The following is a 13,978-nucleotide window of genomic DNA, read 5'->3' as shown; positions in this document are numbered from 1 at the left end:
CGAATACTATGAATTCGGACATACTATCCACCATGCATACTGCTCTTCGCCCACTATATAGTAGGTAAGTAGGCAGTTTTGTTCGCTTCTGATGTGCAATCGCACCATAAGGACGCTCAGATCGAACAAAATACAGTGTGAGTGCAAGCTTGTGGGGGAGTGGGGACAATTGCCATAGACAGTAAAAGAAATGGACACAGCGACCCTGTTGCATTTTTTTTAAATAAATTATTTTGTTAAAGATATTTATTCTGATAGTGCTGTAAATGTCACAAGATGTTTGGGATGCAGGATTAAGGGCTTTGTATGTATCATCACTCAAGTTAGCCGTCTGTAGAGAAAGACTTTCATCACTAAACAATAACGTACGAGAGGCTTGTAAATGTACGGTTAGACAGTCACTGTACATAATAGAGGACCTTCAGGGATGACATATTTTTGTAAATAAGCTAGCAAAGTTAGTGGGACGCTGGTTCCCTTATTCATTTTTTCCCACAGACGCAAGAATTAAGCTCAACAAAAGCTAAAGACACTTACACGTTTTGTCCAAGAAATTAATCTTCACAGATGAATAGAAATTATATGTTGAATTGTAAATGCGTTTATTAGACAGATAAAAAGTTCAAATTGACTTCATAAAAGTGTTTATCTGACCAACGTATTGGAAATTATGTGTATCATAAACTTTTGTTAAACACAGAGCTTAATTTAGTGTTTCGCTAACTTTCGGGTTAGCCTACCAAACGATGTTAGCATAGCCTACTATATAGACCTGCATAGACTTGAAAAGAGGGTTCTTTGTGTTTTAGGTTGCACACCTATAACACACCTATTGTGGTGAAGAAGTCCCTTTGCTGAATGGGTTTAATGGTGAAATTTAACCACCCAGTTTTTACACTCCTAATAATGTAAATGAAATGAAACGTTTTATGGTGTACTATATTGTTACATGTGTTCATTCATCAAACCTGTTTTTCCATCTAAGTATCCAGTCAGAAGTACAGTATGGTGAGGTAAAAGGTGTGTTTGTTGATGACGGACAGAAATTATTCTTAAAACACAGCAAATTTGTATTCCATGTGCAATTCTTTTCAAATAAAGTTTATTAAATGCAGTAATACAGTATCTTAATACTTCACAACATTGTGTCATAAAGAAAACACACGAACACTTAAACAAGCTTGACCTGATATATACCATAATCTACTAATTTTTGAAAATCTTTCATTATTATATAAAAACACTTTTCCACTTTAAACTGAGAAATCTTGTTGATATAAAGCATTCAGTTAAGATTTCATGAATTTTGTTGGTTTTAAGTTTAAACATTTTTTTTCTATTTTTGTAGCTCTGAAACGCAACATTATAAGTAATGCTTTCTCATGATTATTTAACTCTGTAAGTAAAGCCAACATTCAGGTTTGCAAAACTGTAATCCAACAGTGTTATTTGTGACAATTAAGTGTAGGCGTATCTATAACAGTGGCAAGCAAGTACAACGTCCAATGTTGTGAAAGTGGAGAAATAAACTTTGTGTGAAACCAGGCATAACCAGGTACCTCCCTGGCACATCACCATAAAGTTTTACAATGAGTTGGGATATCCACCCTAAGGGCATAGAGTAAAGACGGTGAGAAATATATTTCAGTTCATTTCACAATAAATGAAAAGTGCAGAATGGACAGCTAACAATAGGAATGACCTAAGTATTTTCATGAAAGGGACACTCCACTTTTTGTAAATATGCAAACTTTCCAGCTCCCCTAGAGTTAAAGATCTGATTTTTACCGTTTTGGGATCCATTCAGCTGATCTCCGGGTCTGGCGCTACCACTTTTAGCATAGCTTAGCACAATTCATTGAATCTGATTAGACCATTAGCATCATGCTAAAAAATAACCAAAGAGTTTTGATATTTGTCCTATTTAAAACTTGACTTCTGTAGTTAAATCATGCACTAAGACCTACAAAAAATAGTTGCGATTTTCTAGGCAGATATGGCTAGGAACTATACTCTCATTCTGGCGTAATAATCGAGGACTTTGCTGCCGTAACATGGCTGGAGGTGCAATGATATTATGCAGTGCCTGAAAGTAGTCCACTTGGTAACTTTCAATAGCAGTGGACTATTTTTGGGCACAATGTAATATCACCATGTTACGGCAGCAGGGTCCTTGATTATTACGCCAATATGAGAGTCATATAGCAATATCTGCCTAAATTGATTTTCTAAACTGAAATTTTTTAACTGATTTCCCATCGGTCTTAGCACACAATGTAAAAACTCTTTGGTTATTTTTTAGCGCAATGCTAATGGTCCATTCAATTCAATGGATTATGCTAAGCTATGCTAAAAGTGGCTTAATGGATTTCAAAACGGTAAAAATCAAATGTTTAACTCTAGGGGAGCTGGAAAATTAGTTTCTGCTTGCATCCTCATTTAAACCGATATACAACAAAGCGTTTAAATTACACATTGCAATTGAAAGATCTTTTTTGTCAATGTAAACATGCACTTCCCATTACAGTATAAGGACTTTTTTAACCTTATTGTATCATCATCATCATGACTTACAGTAAAAGGTGATACTCTTAAATGTCATACTGTATTTTTCATGCAGTTTATATAGACCATTAATAATTGCTTTTCTTCATTGTGACTCAAATCAGAAAAAAAGTTAATTCTATCTATTTAGGTCAGTAATGTTATGAGTTTTTATTCCCTTTTCTAAAAAAGCTTTGATTGATGATGGTAACGAAAGGAATGACATTGCCTGCTTGAAGACTCTGATAAATAAAATATAAATACCCACAGACAGTCATGCAAACACTTGTATACTTTAAGTCAAACACACAAAAGCACACACTTACTTTAGCTACCAATAGTATGTAGGGATGCACCGATACCACTTTTTTGGAATACGAGTACGAGTACTTGCATTTCAGTACTTGCCGATACCGAGTACTTAATAAAAAACATGATTTAAATTTACAGGTAACAGCTTTAGTCTTATAATTTAACAAAAAAACTAGGGACTAGTTTTCCAGTTTGTTGTAAACTCTGCCTCTTTGGACAACACAAGAGGCATTAACCCCTTACACGCCGCTCAAACATAGACATTTCTCAGACCGTGGTATCGATCACTGGTATCGGGGGACTTTTAACGAGTACGAGTACTTTAGAAAATGTGGTATCGAGGCCGATACCCGATACCAGTATCGGTATCGATGCATCCCTAATAGTATGGTAAAACATAATCAGGCTACTCAATTTTCTTCATGTCAATTCATAATTTTTTGACCTTCACAGTTTTTACATCAAACCTGATTTCATAAAAACCTAATCTTCCACATTTGTGTACGTTTGCAAATTATTATTATTTAATGATCTTTAATATTTAAATTTGAAACAAGTTGTTAACATGATATCTTAGTACAACAATCTCTTACACTCTGCTTAATGTAGTTTAATGTCATAATTAAAAGTGATTATTAAAGTAAAATTGTTTTATCTTTATTTACAGATATGAGTACGTTCACTTAATATTTACTATAAAATTCTGTAAACATTATATTGAAGATGCACAGAACATTTGGTTCATTATAAAACCTTTTTGTCCATTTTATACGTGACAAACTCAGATGTCCCAAGCATTGTCTCGTGTACCCACCCTATTGTCTGATCACGTCCTCCTCCCACATCTTTATCCTTAAAGTCCAGAGGTGTCACGTAACCTTTCAACATCACCTGATCCTCCATGAGACAAAGGCGCTGCTTTAGATGTGTTTCACAGTCTGGTTTGTATGATGCTCGAAACCTCTGAGTAACATTGTATCTACTAATAGAACATAAACAATGCTCTGTGACCCAAAAACCATAAAATCACCCACACACATACAAAACTGTATTGTCTTTTATTTTTCCCAAACCACTTAAATACTCGTGATGTAACCGATGACCCCTCTCTGGGGAACAGGTGAGCCTATATCTACACAGACACCAGTGCATCCTTTACCTGAAAAACTTTCACACAAACAGCAGAGATGATGAGAATCGGTGCAGAAATGAAGATGCTGGCGGTTGTTGGGGTTTTAATCTTCATGGTTGGTGTGAGCGACAGCGTGATTCTGACTAAATGTGGACTGAAGCAAGAGCTGGAGGCATCTGGCCTTACTTTACCTCAGGATGTGCTGAACCAAACCAAGGCAGACATGCTGGCAAAAAGTGAGTCTTTATCTGTATCTACATTGATTCACAACTGTTATTTAACCTGTATATGCTGGGTTGTTTTAACCCATTGTTGGGTCAAATATAAATATTCTTTAGGCTATTTTAACCCAAACTGTCCCTTGAAAATAACCCAGCATTTTTTAACGGTTCCTACCCAGTCTCACGTGGATGCATATAAATGGCACAAAGTGTGAAAACCGTGAAATACATATGCCAAATTCCACTTTGGCTTGCATGATTCGCCAGTCCTTCCCATTCACTAAACGGTGCATCTTTTTTGTCGTTTTATTTATAGGTTTCTCAATTTTTTTCTGTTTTTTTAAACCATTTTCCCTTGGGTTTAGGGTTAGATTTTAGATTTGCTTAAGGAGGTTATTTGGTTTCTTCATGTTTTTGTCTATATTTAAGCCATGGTCGCTTGAAGTTGTGGTTAGATTTAGGGTTTAGGTTAGGATGTCATTTTTATATAACAAAAAGTTGTGCTAACCCTAAACCCAAGCGAAAATGGTAAAAAAAGGCAAATAAATTAAGAAACCTATAAATAAAAAGATGCGCCGTTTAAGTGAATGGGAAGGACTGGCGTATCATATGCACGCCAAAGTGGAATTTGGCGTATGTATTGCACGATTTTCACACTTCGTGCTATTTATGCTCTGTGAGACTGGGTTCAGTCTTATACACATCAAAATGATTTTTGCTTAAACCAAACCTCTCTTTACAGTTGTGTGTCATGTCAATCTGACCTCTGGTTTCAACACCAGCGCGATTAAACAGATCGCAAATCCAAACAACTGCACCAATTCACAGTCCAGAAATCAGGGGAGTCGTAAGGGCAGGTCTGCTCGCATTGGAAAAGCATCATCTGAAGAAGGTTCAGCCAGCGTTGAGAAGCATGGTGATGGTTGTACGAAACTGTGGATGCTGTACGGCCTGTTTCAGCTTAGTGACACTGTAGCGTGCAGCTCAACTCGCGCTCCCTCCCTGAACCTTTGCGGACTGAGTTGCAGCAGTGAGTCCTGTACACAAGCACACTTTTTACATACATAAGCTGTTTAAGAGGTGCATTCAAGTGTTTTAATGGATGTGATTTTATCTATTTTTAAGAGCTGATTGACAATGACATCAAAGATGACCTGGCCTGTTTTCAGGTCATGATAAATAAAATGTAAGTAAAAATGTATTAATCAAATGAATTTACTGAAAAAATACTTTAATGATATAAAACCATTAATGAATGCTGTTGTATTGTTGTAAATTTTACCATATAAATGTGTATATGCATATCCAAATATTTTAAATGCATTTTTTCTTTTGCCATTCTCAATAGTGATTCTCATACTTTTTTAGTAACTCTTTCAATCGATGTTTTCTAGCTTCCTAATATTTTTTCTGATTTTCACAGAACGGCAGTCGTCCCCGATCAGAAAGTGGCTGCCGTCATTAACGAAATGTACGTTAACAAACCTTAAAGGCTTTCTCAGTATTGATAGTTTTCAGTCACATGACCCACCCACATTGGAGGGCAAGAAATTGGCAGTTAAAGGGGTCATAGTGTGAAAACATGACTTTTTTCATGTTTAAGTGGGATAATTGGGTCCCCACTGCTTCTATCAACCTAGAATCTTTGTTTTGGTAAACCATTCTCTGCAAGCATGTGAAAAGGTTGTTTAGATTTCGCCTGTTTTGTGAGGTAGGTAGCGAGTCTAATTATAATAATACCTCCCCTTAATCTGCACTATCCAATCACGGCACAGACATTTAGTGCAGAGAGAAAGAGAGAGAAAAATTATTGACAGCACAATTGAGTTTCAATTTAAAAAACACCATCATTGCAATCAGTTTTGCTAGCACCTAAAATGTGGCAATTTTAACATGTTATTATAAATCATATGTATAGGGTATTTTTAACTAAAACTTCACATTCACACTTTGGGGACACCAGAGACTTATTTTACATCTTAAAAAATCTCATAATATGACTCCTTTAACATATAATGGCAGCACAAGCCGGTAAATTTTCTGTCTGTTTTAAGCCCCGAATATTTAAATCACCTCTAAACAGACAATAAATTAGGTATTACAAAAACAAACTACAAGTTTTGGCCACTTACGATCAGCACTCGATTCCATATAGTCACTAAAACCACCAGATTCCTGCAAGAACTCCACTTTGGCAATGTTTATGATCTATTTTGTGGAAAAGTCTTATATTAATATTATATCGTATTACCGGCTGTTAAATGCTTTATTCTGATTGGTTGAGAAATGTTCCATCGGTGTTGAATATTTTTCTGTAAAATGCACACCTAACCTGTCAAATGTCTTTATATAACCACCGGAGCAATCGTGGTAACCTAGTAAGTGGAATAATGTTAATTGACTCCGGTCCTTTAAATTATTTGAAAATAATGCACACCTGCGGTGTAGTTAATTCCACTTCGCGTCATGCCGCATTACCACTGTGGGTGTGAATTACGGCCCGTTGTCAATTATTCCTTACATTAATCATATTAATGAAATCTGAGCACAAATTTAATACTCTTAGTACAACAAATGATCTAATAAAGGTGCAAAATGATTTGCAAACACTGCATTTTTACATGAAACCCTTCAGCTAAGCCGGTAAAACACTGGATGCGTGGCGTAAGCGTCTGAGCTGTGTGGCGTGTCCGTTTTTAATTCGGCTCCCATGTAAACAGATTAGTGCTTGCAGACTGCCGGAAAAAGCGTGCATGCTAGAGACAGACACCTATTTTCACGTGACATGCAAGCATTTTGGAAGCATTTCCAGGCAAAATAGAATAGGAAAATATGTTTATATATCATTTTGTACACAAATACATATTAATTTTAATGTTTGAAAGTCTATAGGTTGACATAAATTTAGATATAAATGTAATTTAATAAATAAATAAATATTGATTTCAAATATGGCTGTTGATGGTGTCCTTTATATTAATGCCTGTTCTGTCGGCGGCCTCCCTACAGCAGCACGTCAACACCGCGTCATGCACGATTCTGGTGTGTAAAGACACAGAAAAAGCTACGCAGCCGCCACGCAACTGACACGCAACAGAAACGCCACGCAGCCAGTGTGTCACTGGCCTAACTTTAGTACTTTGTGTAACTAATCACTGTAGGTTGCCTCAGTAACGTTAGGCAGCAACAATTCAGGTAGGAAAATTACACAAAGATATTGATTTATGGCTAAAAATACAATAATGATTATATTTAGTGTTGAGGTTACCTTAAAGGAACACGCCCACTTTTTGGGAATTAAGCTTATTCACAGTATCCCCCAGAGTAAGATAAGTCCATACATACCTTTCTCGTGCTGTAACGTATACATACAGGGAACAACTATATTTTCAGAAGGAGAAGCTGTGTCTCATATGACCTTGTTTTTTGTACACAGTGTGACTATACAATCACAACACATATATAGGAAAATGTTCGTGTTATTTTGTCAGTTATTGGGAGCAGTTTGCTAGCTGGAGCCATTCACTTCCAGTCTTTGTGCTAAGCTAAGCTAGCGGCAGACAGAATTACAGCACGCATGGAGATGAGAAAGGGATGTATAGACTTATCTTACTCTGGGGGTTACGGTGAATAAGCTAAATTCCCAAAATGTGGGCATGTTCCTTTAAATTAATTGTTTATATGAGTAAATACAAGTTGTTTTCCCTCACTGGGGACAGAGGCACATACGTAACATACAATAGGCTACGTTTATGGCACAAAATTCACAAATTCCTCCTTTCTGGGGTTTCTTCATTGTCTGTATTTTGTTGAAGCATAGCCCAGGCTTGTCTCCTCATCGGGTTGTGTGTTTAATTGCATAACAACTCTTCAGTATTTAGGTTAAACAAAATAAATCACTCACTTCCTAATCTGCGGTCAACGGCAGATTGCACTCTATTGCCCTCCAGCGGGGTGTTCCCCTACGTCACATGAAAACTGTCACTAGAACTTATTAAACCCTCATTCATATCAAACTTGACTGTACATGTACTCCACAGAGATTGACATTTGAAAATTGCTGCTTTTGTTGTTGTGGTTTTTAAAGAATCTAGTTGAATGAGCTACTGCTTAACTGAAAAACTTACAGTACAGGTTACTAATGTGTCACTTTAATTGACAGGATTGCCCTGATCTACCAGAAAGAGTGTGTCGACGTGGTGGCTTCTTCATATTTTGCAGACTGCTAAAAACTTTTACCAACTTCAACCATCCCATCCAGGACATCTGATACCCATACTTAATGTGTTTTATAGATCATTAAAAACATTTAAATGCAGTGCTATGCCTAATGAATCTTTTTGAAGTGTGCATGTGTGTCAATATGTTTGGACGTTTCTCACTGCATGCTAGGTTTAGAAGATAGTATGAAGTATGCAGCAGGCGGTGCAATTTCAACATACTATAGTTTATGTGCTAGAGGGCGCTAATACTTCAAAAACTACTGATGTAGGGTACAGATTGTGGCTTAATATTGCGTGACTAAAATGCTATTACAGAATGGTTTAATGGTTATAATGGGAATTGTTTTGGGTTTAATAGTAATTTTCCATATCCGGCTGTAGCCTGCGGAGGTGGCATTTCCAGGCTGCATCATCAAGACTGTATTATTTCAGAATATTAATAATTATAAAGTTGACTATTACTGTTGGTTAATCATAAATTGTTGTAATAATATGATTATGACTTGAATGTATTAACTTTAATAAACCAGGCTTGATCATGTATGCAGCCTGCATGCAACCTCCGGAGGCTGCAACCTTCGGATTGAGAAACGGCCTATGAGAGTATTGGCTTTTGTTGGTGGCATGTTCTGGTGTATGACATTTTATAACTTATAGATCAATTTATACGTATAATTAAAAAGAAAGTATTAGATAAAACACAAGGAAATTATTTTATCAGCTGCATAAATGCTGCAAGTGGTGTTTGACGTGGAAAGCAATAGGATTTGTTGTTGGTTTGTTAAATTGAATATTTAAATTATGTATCAGCCAGCTTGTTTTTTCTTAAATGTATGTGTTTTTTGCTATGAAGTTTAACTTACCAAAGTTTCACATGTTTTTTTATTAGAAATGTTTTTAACATTAAGTTTAATGCACGAATATGCTTGCACTGCAAAAAATTATTTTCAAGAAAAAAACATTCTTAGTACTTTTGTCTTGTTTCAGTAAAAATATCTAAAAATTCTTAAATTAAGATGCTTTTTCTTGATGAACAAAACGACCCAAGAAAATGAGTCTAGTTTTTAGACCAAAAATATCAAATTTAAGTGATTTTGTGCATAAAAGAAGCAAAAACATCTGCTGAATTTTTCTTGAATTTAGTGTTTAAGAAAAAGGTTCAAGATTTTTTGCTTACCCCATTGGCAGATTTTTTTTTTGCTTGTTTTATTCACAAAATCACTTAAATTTGATATTTTTGGTCTAAAAACTAGACTTATTTTCTTGGGTCGTTTTGCTCATCAAGAAAAGGCATCTTAATTTAAGAATTTTAAGATTTTTTTACTGAAAATAAGAATTGTTTTTCTCTTGAAAATAATTTATTTGCAGTGTGGTGATAACACATTATTATTCCTACTAGGTTATCTTGATACTGTACAAGCACAAGGGTTTTACTCATAATAATACAATATATACAATACTAAACTAGAAATACTGAATTAGACCATATAAAAAAGCCAGTAGGCCTATATGATGATGTTATTTAAAGAGAATTTACGTTACAAGTCTCTGAAAGTCCTGGGGCATGTTGTCACTTTACTATTTCTCAAGTTAGGTTATATATTTAAATATCCACTTTTGTATAGGCACATATACTTTAAAGTGGGGTTAGTTAAATTATTAAGTCTACTGTTTAACACATAGTATAAAGTTTCTATAGGTTAGTATGTAAATTATCCTAATTTAGGACAGTTTTAAAAAACAACAGATAACACAAAAACAAACATTCACATAGAGTTGAGAAAGCCCTTGTGACGTCTAGTCTTGTGTGACAACTTGCCCCCCTCCACCACCACGATGGCATCAGCGTCCACATGGATAAAAGTAATGGGTAATGCTTGGATTATTGTCCTCTGATGGTATCAATCTGATATTTAAAAAAACTCTTAAAAATCCATCTTCAGACGTACTGACCACTCGACTTGAGCTCAGGACAAAGTTTTGCCTCGAGATCTTCAGACCTGATGGACTCCACGTCTTTGCCGCTGGTGAGGCTTGCAGCTCGGGTGAATTTCGTTAGGGTTTCTTCGTATGGAGGTGGGAGGTAAACCATGAGGAAGACTCCGTCCGACACATCCGAGCTGGTGCTGTTCAGCCGTTCCGCGTTCCCTGTGAGAGACGAGAGGATCTCGGCGTTGCCCTCCGGGTCCTGCAGGTCCAAAGTGATGATGTTGGTCAGGAGTTTACTCTGTCTGAATCTCCGATACAGAAAGACAAACATGACTCCGAAAACGACGAAAGTGGCGAGTGACACAACGACGTACAATATGAGCTCCGATTTCACATCGTTTTCTGACGACAGCTCGTTAAAGTGGTAACCCTGTGGACGTAAATGAAATATAGGGTCACTTCAGCATTTTAACATGACAAAAAAATGCATTTCTTTCGAAAAGCTGTAAAAACAACTGTTATAAAACAATGCACTTTCGAAGAATATCAAACAAAAACGTTATTTTTTCTCTAGATAAGGATTTCAAACACTGAGCGTGCGAGCTGGGGGTTTGTGAGGAAAAATTAATTAAATCATAAAATGTAAAATAATTATAAAAATAAAACATTGAACAAAAATATATGAAGAGTTTGGTTCCAAAACGAGATAACTCCGTTTTTAAAATCTCAGTGCATTCCAATTAATATCAATCAAACTACAGTTGGTTTGTTTTGATTAAAGCCTTCATAACTAAAAAATACAGCTAACTAGCAAAATAAAACACAATTAAACATGATAACATAATAATAAACATGTTTTAATTTTTAGTTATCTATTTTATATTTTTTTTGTAAGAAAAATACCAAAATACCAAAACATTATAACTGATGGAAAATTTGTGTTTTTAAGTTAAACGTGGAAATGGTGCTAATGAATTATTAAAAATATTTATACTTAAAATCTTAGCAGGTTTAGGTAATAAGCTAATAAGGTAATAAATTAGGTCAAGAACTGACTGCCCAAAAAGTTTGAAAACCCGCTTTAAAGAACCGAAGTGAACCTCAATAATCAAGCCAGATGTCCAACTTTGGAAACTTTATTTTTAGATAGGCTCAAAAAAATATGATAAAAACTGGTTACATTGTATTTTTATTTTCTGTGAGTTCTTAGTTTTTCTACCCATTTTTTTATATAAGTAGAATAACTCATATGCCAAAGCATTCTCGTAGATTGCTTTCTTGCTAAATTATTTTGCCAAGAATAATTTAATTAAATGTTTCCTGTTTTTCACCAAACACCTCATATTTTGATGAGGCAGCATTTGTCACCAATCCTGTTCCTGGAGATCTATCCTCCTGTTTGCTTTAGATCCGCTTCAGCAGACCTGCCTCTAATTTTAGGTAGCTAAACCTAGCAGGTTCAGGTGTGTTTGATTGGGTTTGGAGGTGAACTGTTCATGTAGATATACAGGAACAGGGTTGGTGCCCACTGAGATATAATATGACCTCATGATGTCACTGTTGACCACTACTGTTTATATTAATCACAAGAGTGCAGATGGGCACAATTTTTAGCTATCCTTAAGAAGATTTTGGATAATCTCAAAACACAAAGAGTGCAAAAAGGGTAAAGGGCGAATATAGCAGTTTTTCAATCCAGCATGCGTAATTCTGTTCTGGAGACCGAGTGCGTTACTGGCACAACCGTATTCCCACCCGTTTATAAACCCTAATCACATAATGCTGCTTTTCAGCTAGATTGGATGTTTTCGTCCTTTAAACCCCCTTGTTTATGCCAAGCCTGTGTCACCTCAAATAAACCCTTATCAGGGATCGAAACTGGAGCATCAAAACACCATGGACCCAAAAGCAATTTACTGCTATTTCTCTTTACCTGATTTACTCAGAATCAAAGTCTTCATTACAGCTTCAACTTTAAGAGATGCTTTCCCGAAATTGCTTAATCACTTAAGGAAAAGAGTTGAAGCGAAACCACCAAAAGTCTTCAGACTACAATGAAATAAGCATTGATAATCAAATTATTACTGAAAATAAATATAATTTTTATAAAAATAAAAAATACTCTGAATATGGACATTTTATGGGTTATTTAAATTAGATTTGTCCATAGTTTACCCAACCATGGGTTAAAATAACCCAACATTTCTTAGAGAGCACATTATTCATGACAAATCATAAGGAGTGAGGACCAATCCTTTAAAGCGGCTCTCCATCACTAACCTGTAGTGGTTGTTCCAAAGTAGACGGCAATGGGGACCCCGACACCCAATCATCTCTCCCAGCTGGTCCGAACCTTATCCAATTGCTGTCCAGCAATCTTCGCATGTTGCCTTTAACAGAACCAAACCCAAAACAGCTTTTGGTTGAACCGAATAGAGAGGTCAGTGAATGCAACACACAGTTTAGGTGCTGTTTACAGCTGCATGCTTCTCAGTGCGTGTGATAGACTGAGTTTGCACATGAAGTACAGTCTCTCACATGCACACACATGCAGATCTGTGGAAATCAGGCCAGCTGGCAGCCAATTGCCCGAAAGGCAATCATTCAGGGATTTGCAGCTGGCCTACATAAACAGGTTGGAGTCGCTTTGAGCTGTCAATCAAACGAGTTTAAGCGCCACTGCTGGTTATGATAGTGGCAGAAATGGGCAGGTCATCTTTATCCTGCCTCCACTGCAGGCACGTGAAACGCTCAGGATGAAATAACTGCAGATGTCAAGAGAATATGTTGGTATTTTATTTTTACAGGTTTAGCTGAGTGAGTCAAATGTCTTAACATAGTGAAATGTCATGGCAACCAACTCGTGAGGACATAAAAGTGGTCTTCAATAGAAAACAGAAGCACAAATTGGCAAAATCATGTATTTGTAAGGTTTAGGGATGGGGGATAGAAAATATAATTGATAAAATCAATGGAAGTCTAAGAAAAGACACAAAAATAGTAAAGTGAATGTGTGTATTATTATCCAAGTTATCCCAACAGACTATCAACTTCCAGTTGATCCATTTAGGTTAGCAGTGGTTCTCGAACATTTTTGTGTGTATTTTATAAAATGTCATAAAATTGGGAGCCCCTGCACAATCTCAGCCCCCAGTTAAGAACCACTGGGTTAAGGATCAGGTAGACAACTGTTTTTAAGAGACCACACAGTTGGAAAAATACAAATTAAGAAAGGTTTAAAGATTGGTAGAGACCATAACTTATTGTCCAGTTAGGTCAAGAACATATTGCACATGGCAATACTATTGCACAGAAAGGAAGGTACCATAAAACAAAAAAAAAATTGTTAAAGGAACATGCCCATATTTTGGGATTTTAGTTCGTTCACCATATCTCCCAGAGTTAGATAAGTCCACACATACCTTTTTCATCTCCATGAGTCCTGTAACTCTGTCTGACACACCCACTGCTAGCTTAGCTTAGCACAAAGACTGGAAGTAAATGGCTCCAGCTAGCATACTGCTCCCAATAAGTGACAAAATAATGCAAACATTTTCCTATAAATATGTTGTGATTTGTATAGTCACAGCTTGTACAAATAACAAGGTCATATGACA

The 13,978-nt window shown here is 36.1% G+C and overlaps 2 protein-coding genes across 2 annotated transcripts; one reads left to right on the top strand and one right to left on the bottom strand.

The window, feature by feature from the left end:
- The first annotated feature begins 4,005 nt into the window (after nt 1–4,005).
- On the top strand, nt 4,006–8,527 carry LOC135786131 (uncharacterized). Its single transcript, XM_065295828.2, has 5 exons — nt 4,006–4,224; nt 4,952–5,239; nt 5,335–5,395; nt 5,633–5,680; nt 8,372–8,527. Exons 1-5 carry the CDS (start codon nt 4,044–4,046, stop codon nt 8,436–8,438), a joined length of 645 nt encoding a protein of 214 aa, XP_065151900.2. The 5' UTR covers nt 4,006–4,043; the 3' UTR covers nt 8,439–8,527.
- Nucleotides 8,528–10,013: 1,486 nt separating this feature from the next.
- LOC135786130 (small integral membrane protein 28) lies at nt 10,014–12,873 on the bottom strand. The gene is made up of 2 exons (XM_073814552.1): nt 12,642–12,873; nt 10,014–10,791 (listed from the first exon to the last, which is right to left on the bottom strand). Exons 1-2 carry the CDS (start codon nt 12,744–12,746, stop codon nt 10,372–10,374), a joined length of 525 nt encoding a protein of 174 aa, XP_073670653.1. The 5' UTR covers nt 12,747–12,873; the 3' UTR covers nt 10,014–10,371.
- Between the last annotated feature and the right edge of the window lie 1,105 nt (nt 12,874–13,978).

The sequence above is a fragment of the Paramisgurnus dabryanus genome, chromosome 4 (assembly GCF_030506205.2).
Source record: "Paramisgurnus dabryanus chromosome 4, PD_genome_1.1, whole genome shotgun sequence".
Lineage (NCBI taxonomy): Eukaryota > Metazoa > Chordata > Actinopteri > Cypriniformes > Cobitidae > Paramisgurnus > Paramisgurnus dabryanus.
Note: the sequence above shows the minus strand (reverse complement) of the source record. Positions and strands in the feature narration are given on the sequence as shown.

Bases quoted from the DNA above. Each gene is read 5' to 3' on its own strand.
- LOC135786130 (XM_073814552.1), bottom strand. From the start codon at position 12,746: ATGCGAAGATTGCTGGACAGCAATTGGATAAGGTTCGGACCAGCTGGG. The intron at 10,792-12,641 runs GTTAGTGATGGA...TTACGTCCACAG, and splicing joins CTTTGGAACAACCACTACAG to GGTTACCACTTTAACGAGCT.
- LOC135786131 (XM_065295828.2), top strand. From the start codon at position 4,044: ATGATGAGAATCGGTGCAGAAATGAAGATGCTGGCGGTTGTTGGGGTT. The intron at 5,240-5,334 runs GTGAGTCCTGTA...TCTATTTTTAAG, and splicing joins TTGCGGACTGAGTTGCAGCA to AGCTGATTGACAATGACATC. The intron at 5,396-5,632 runs GTAAGTAAAAAT...TGATTTTCACAG, and splicing joins CAGGTCATGATAAATAAAAT to AACGGCAGTCGTCCCCGATC.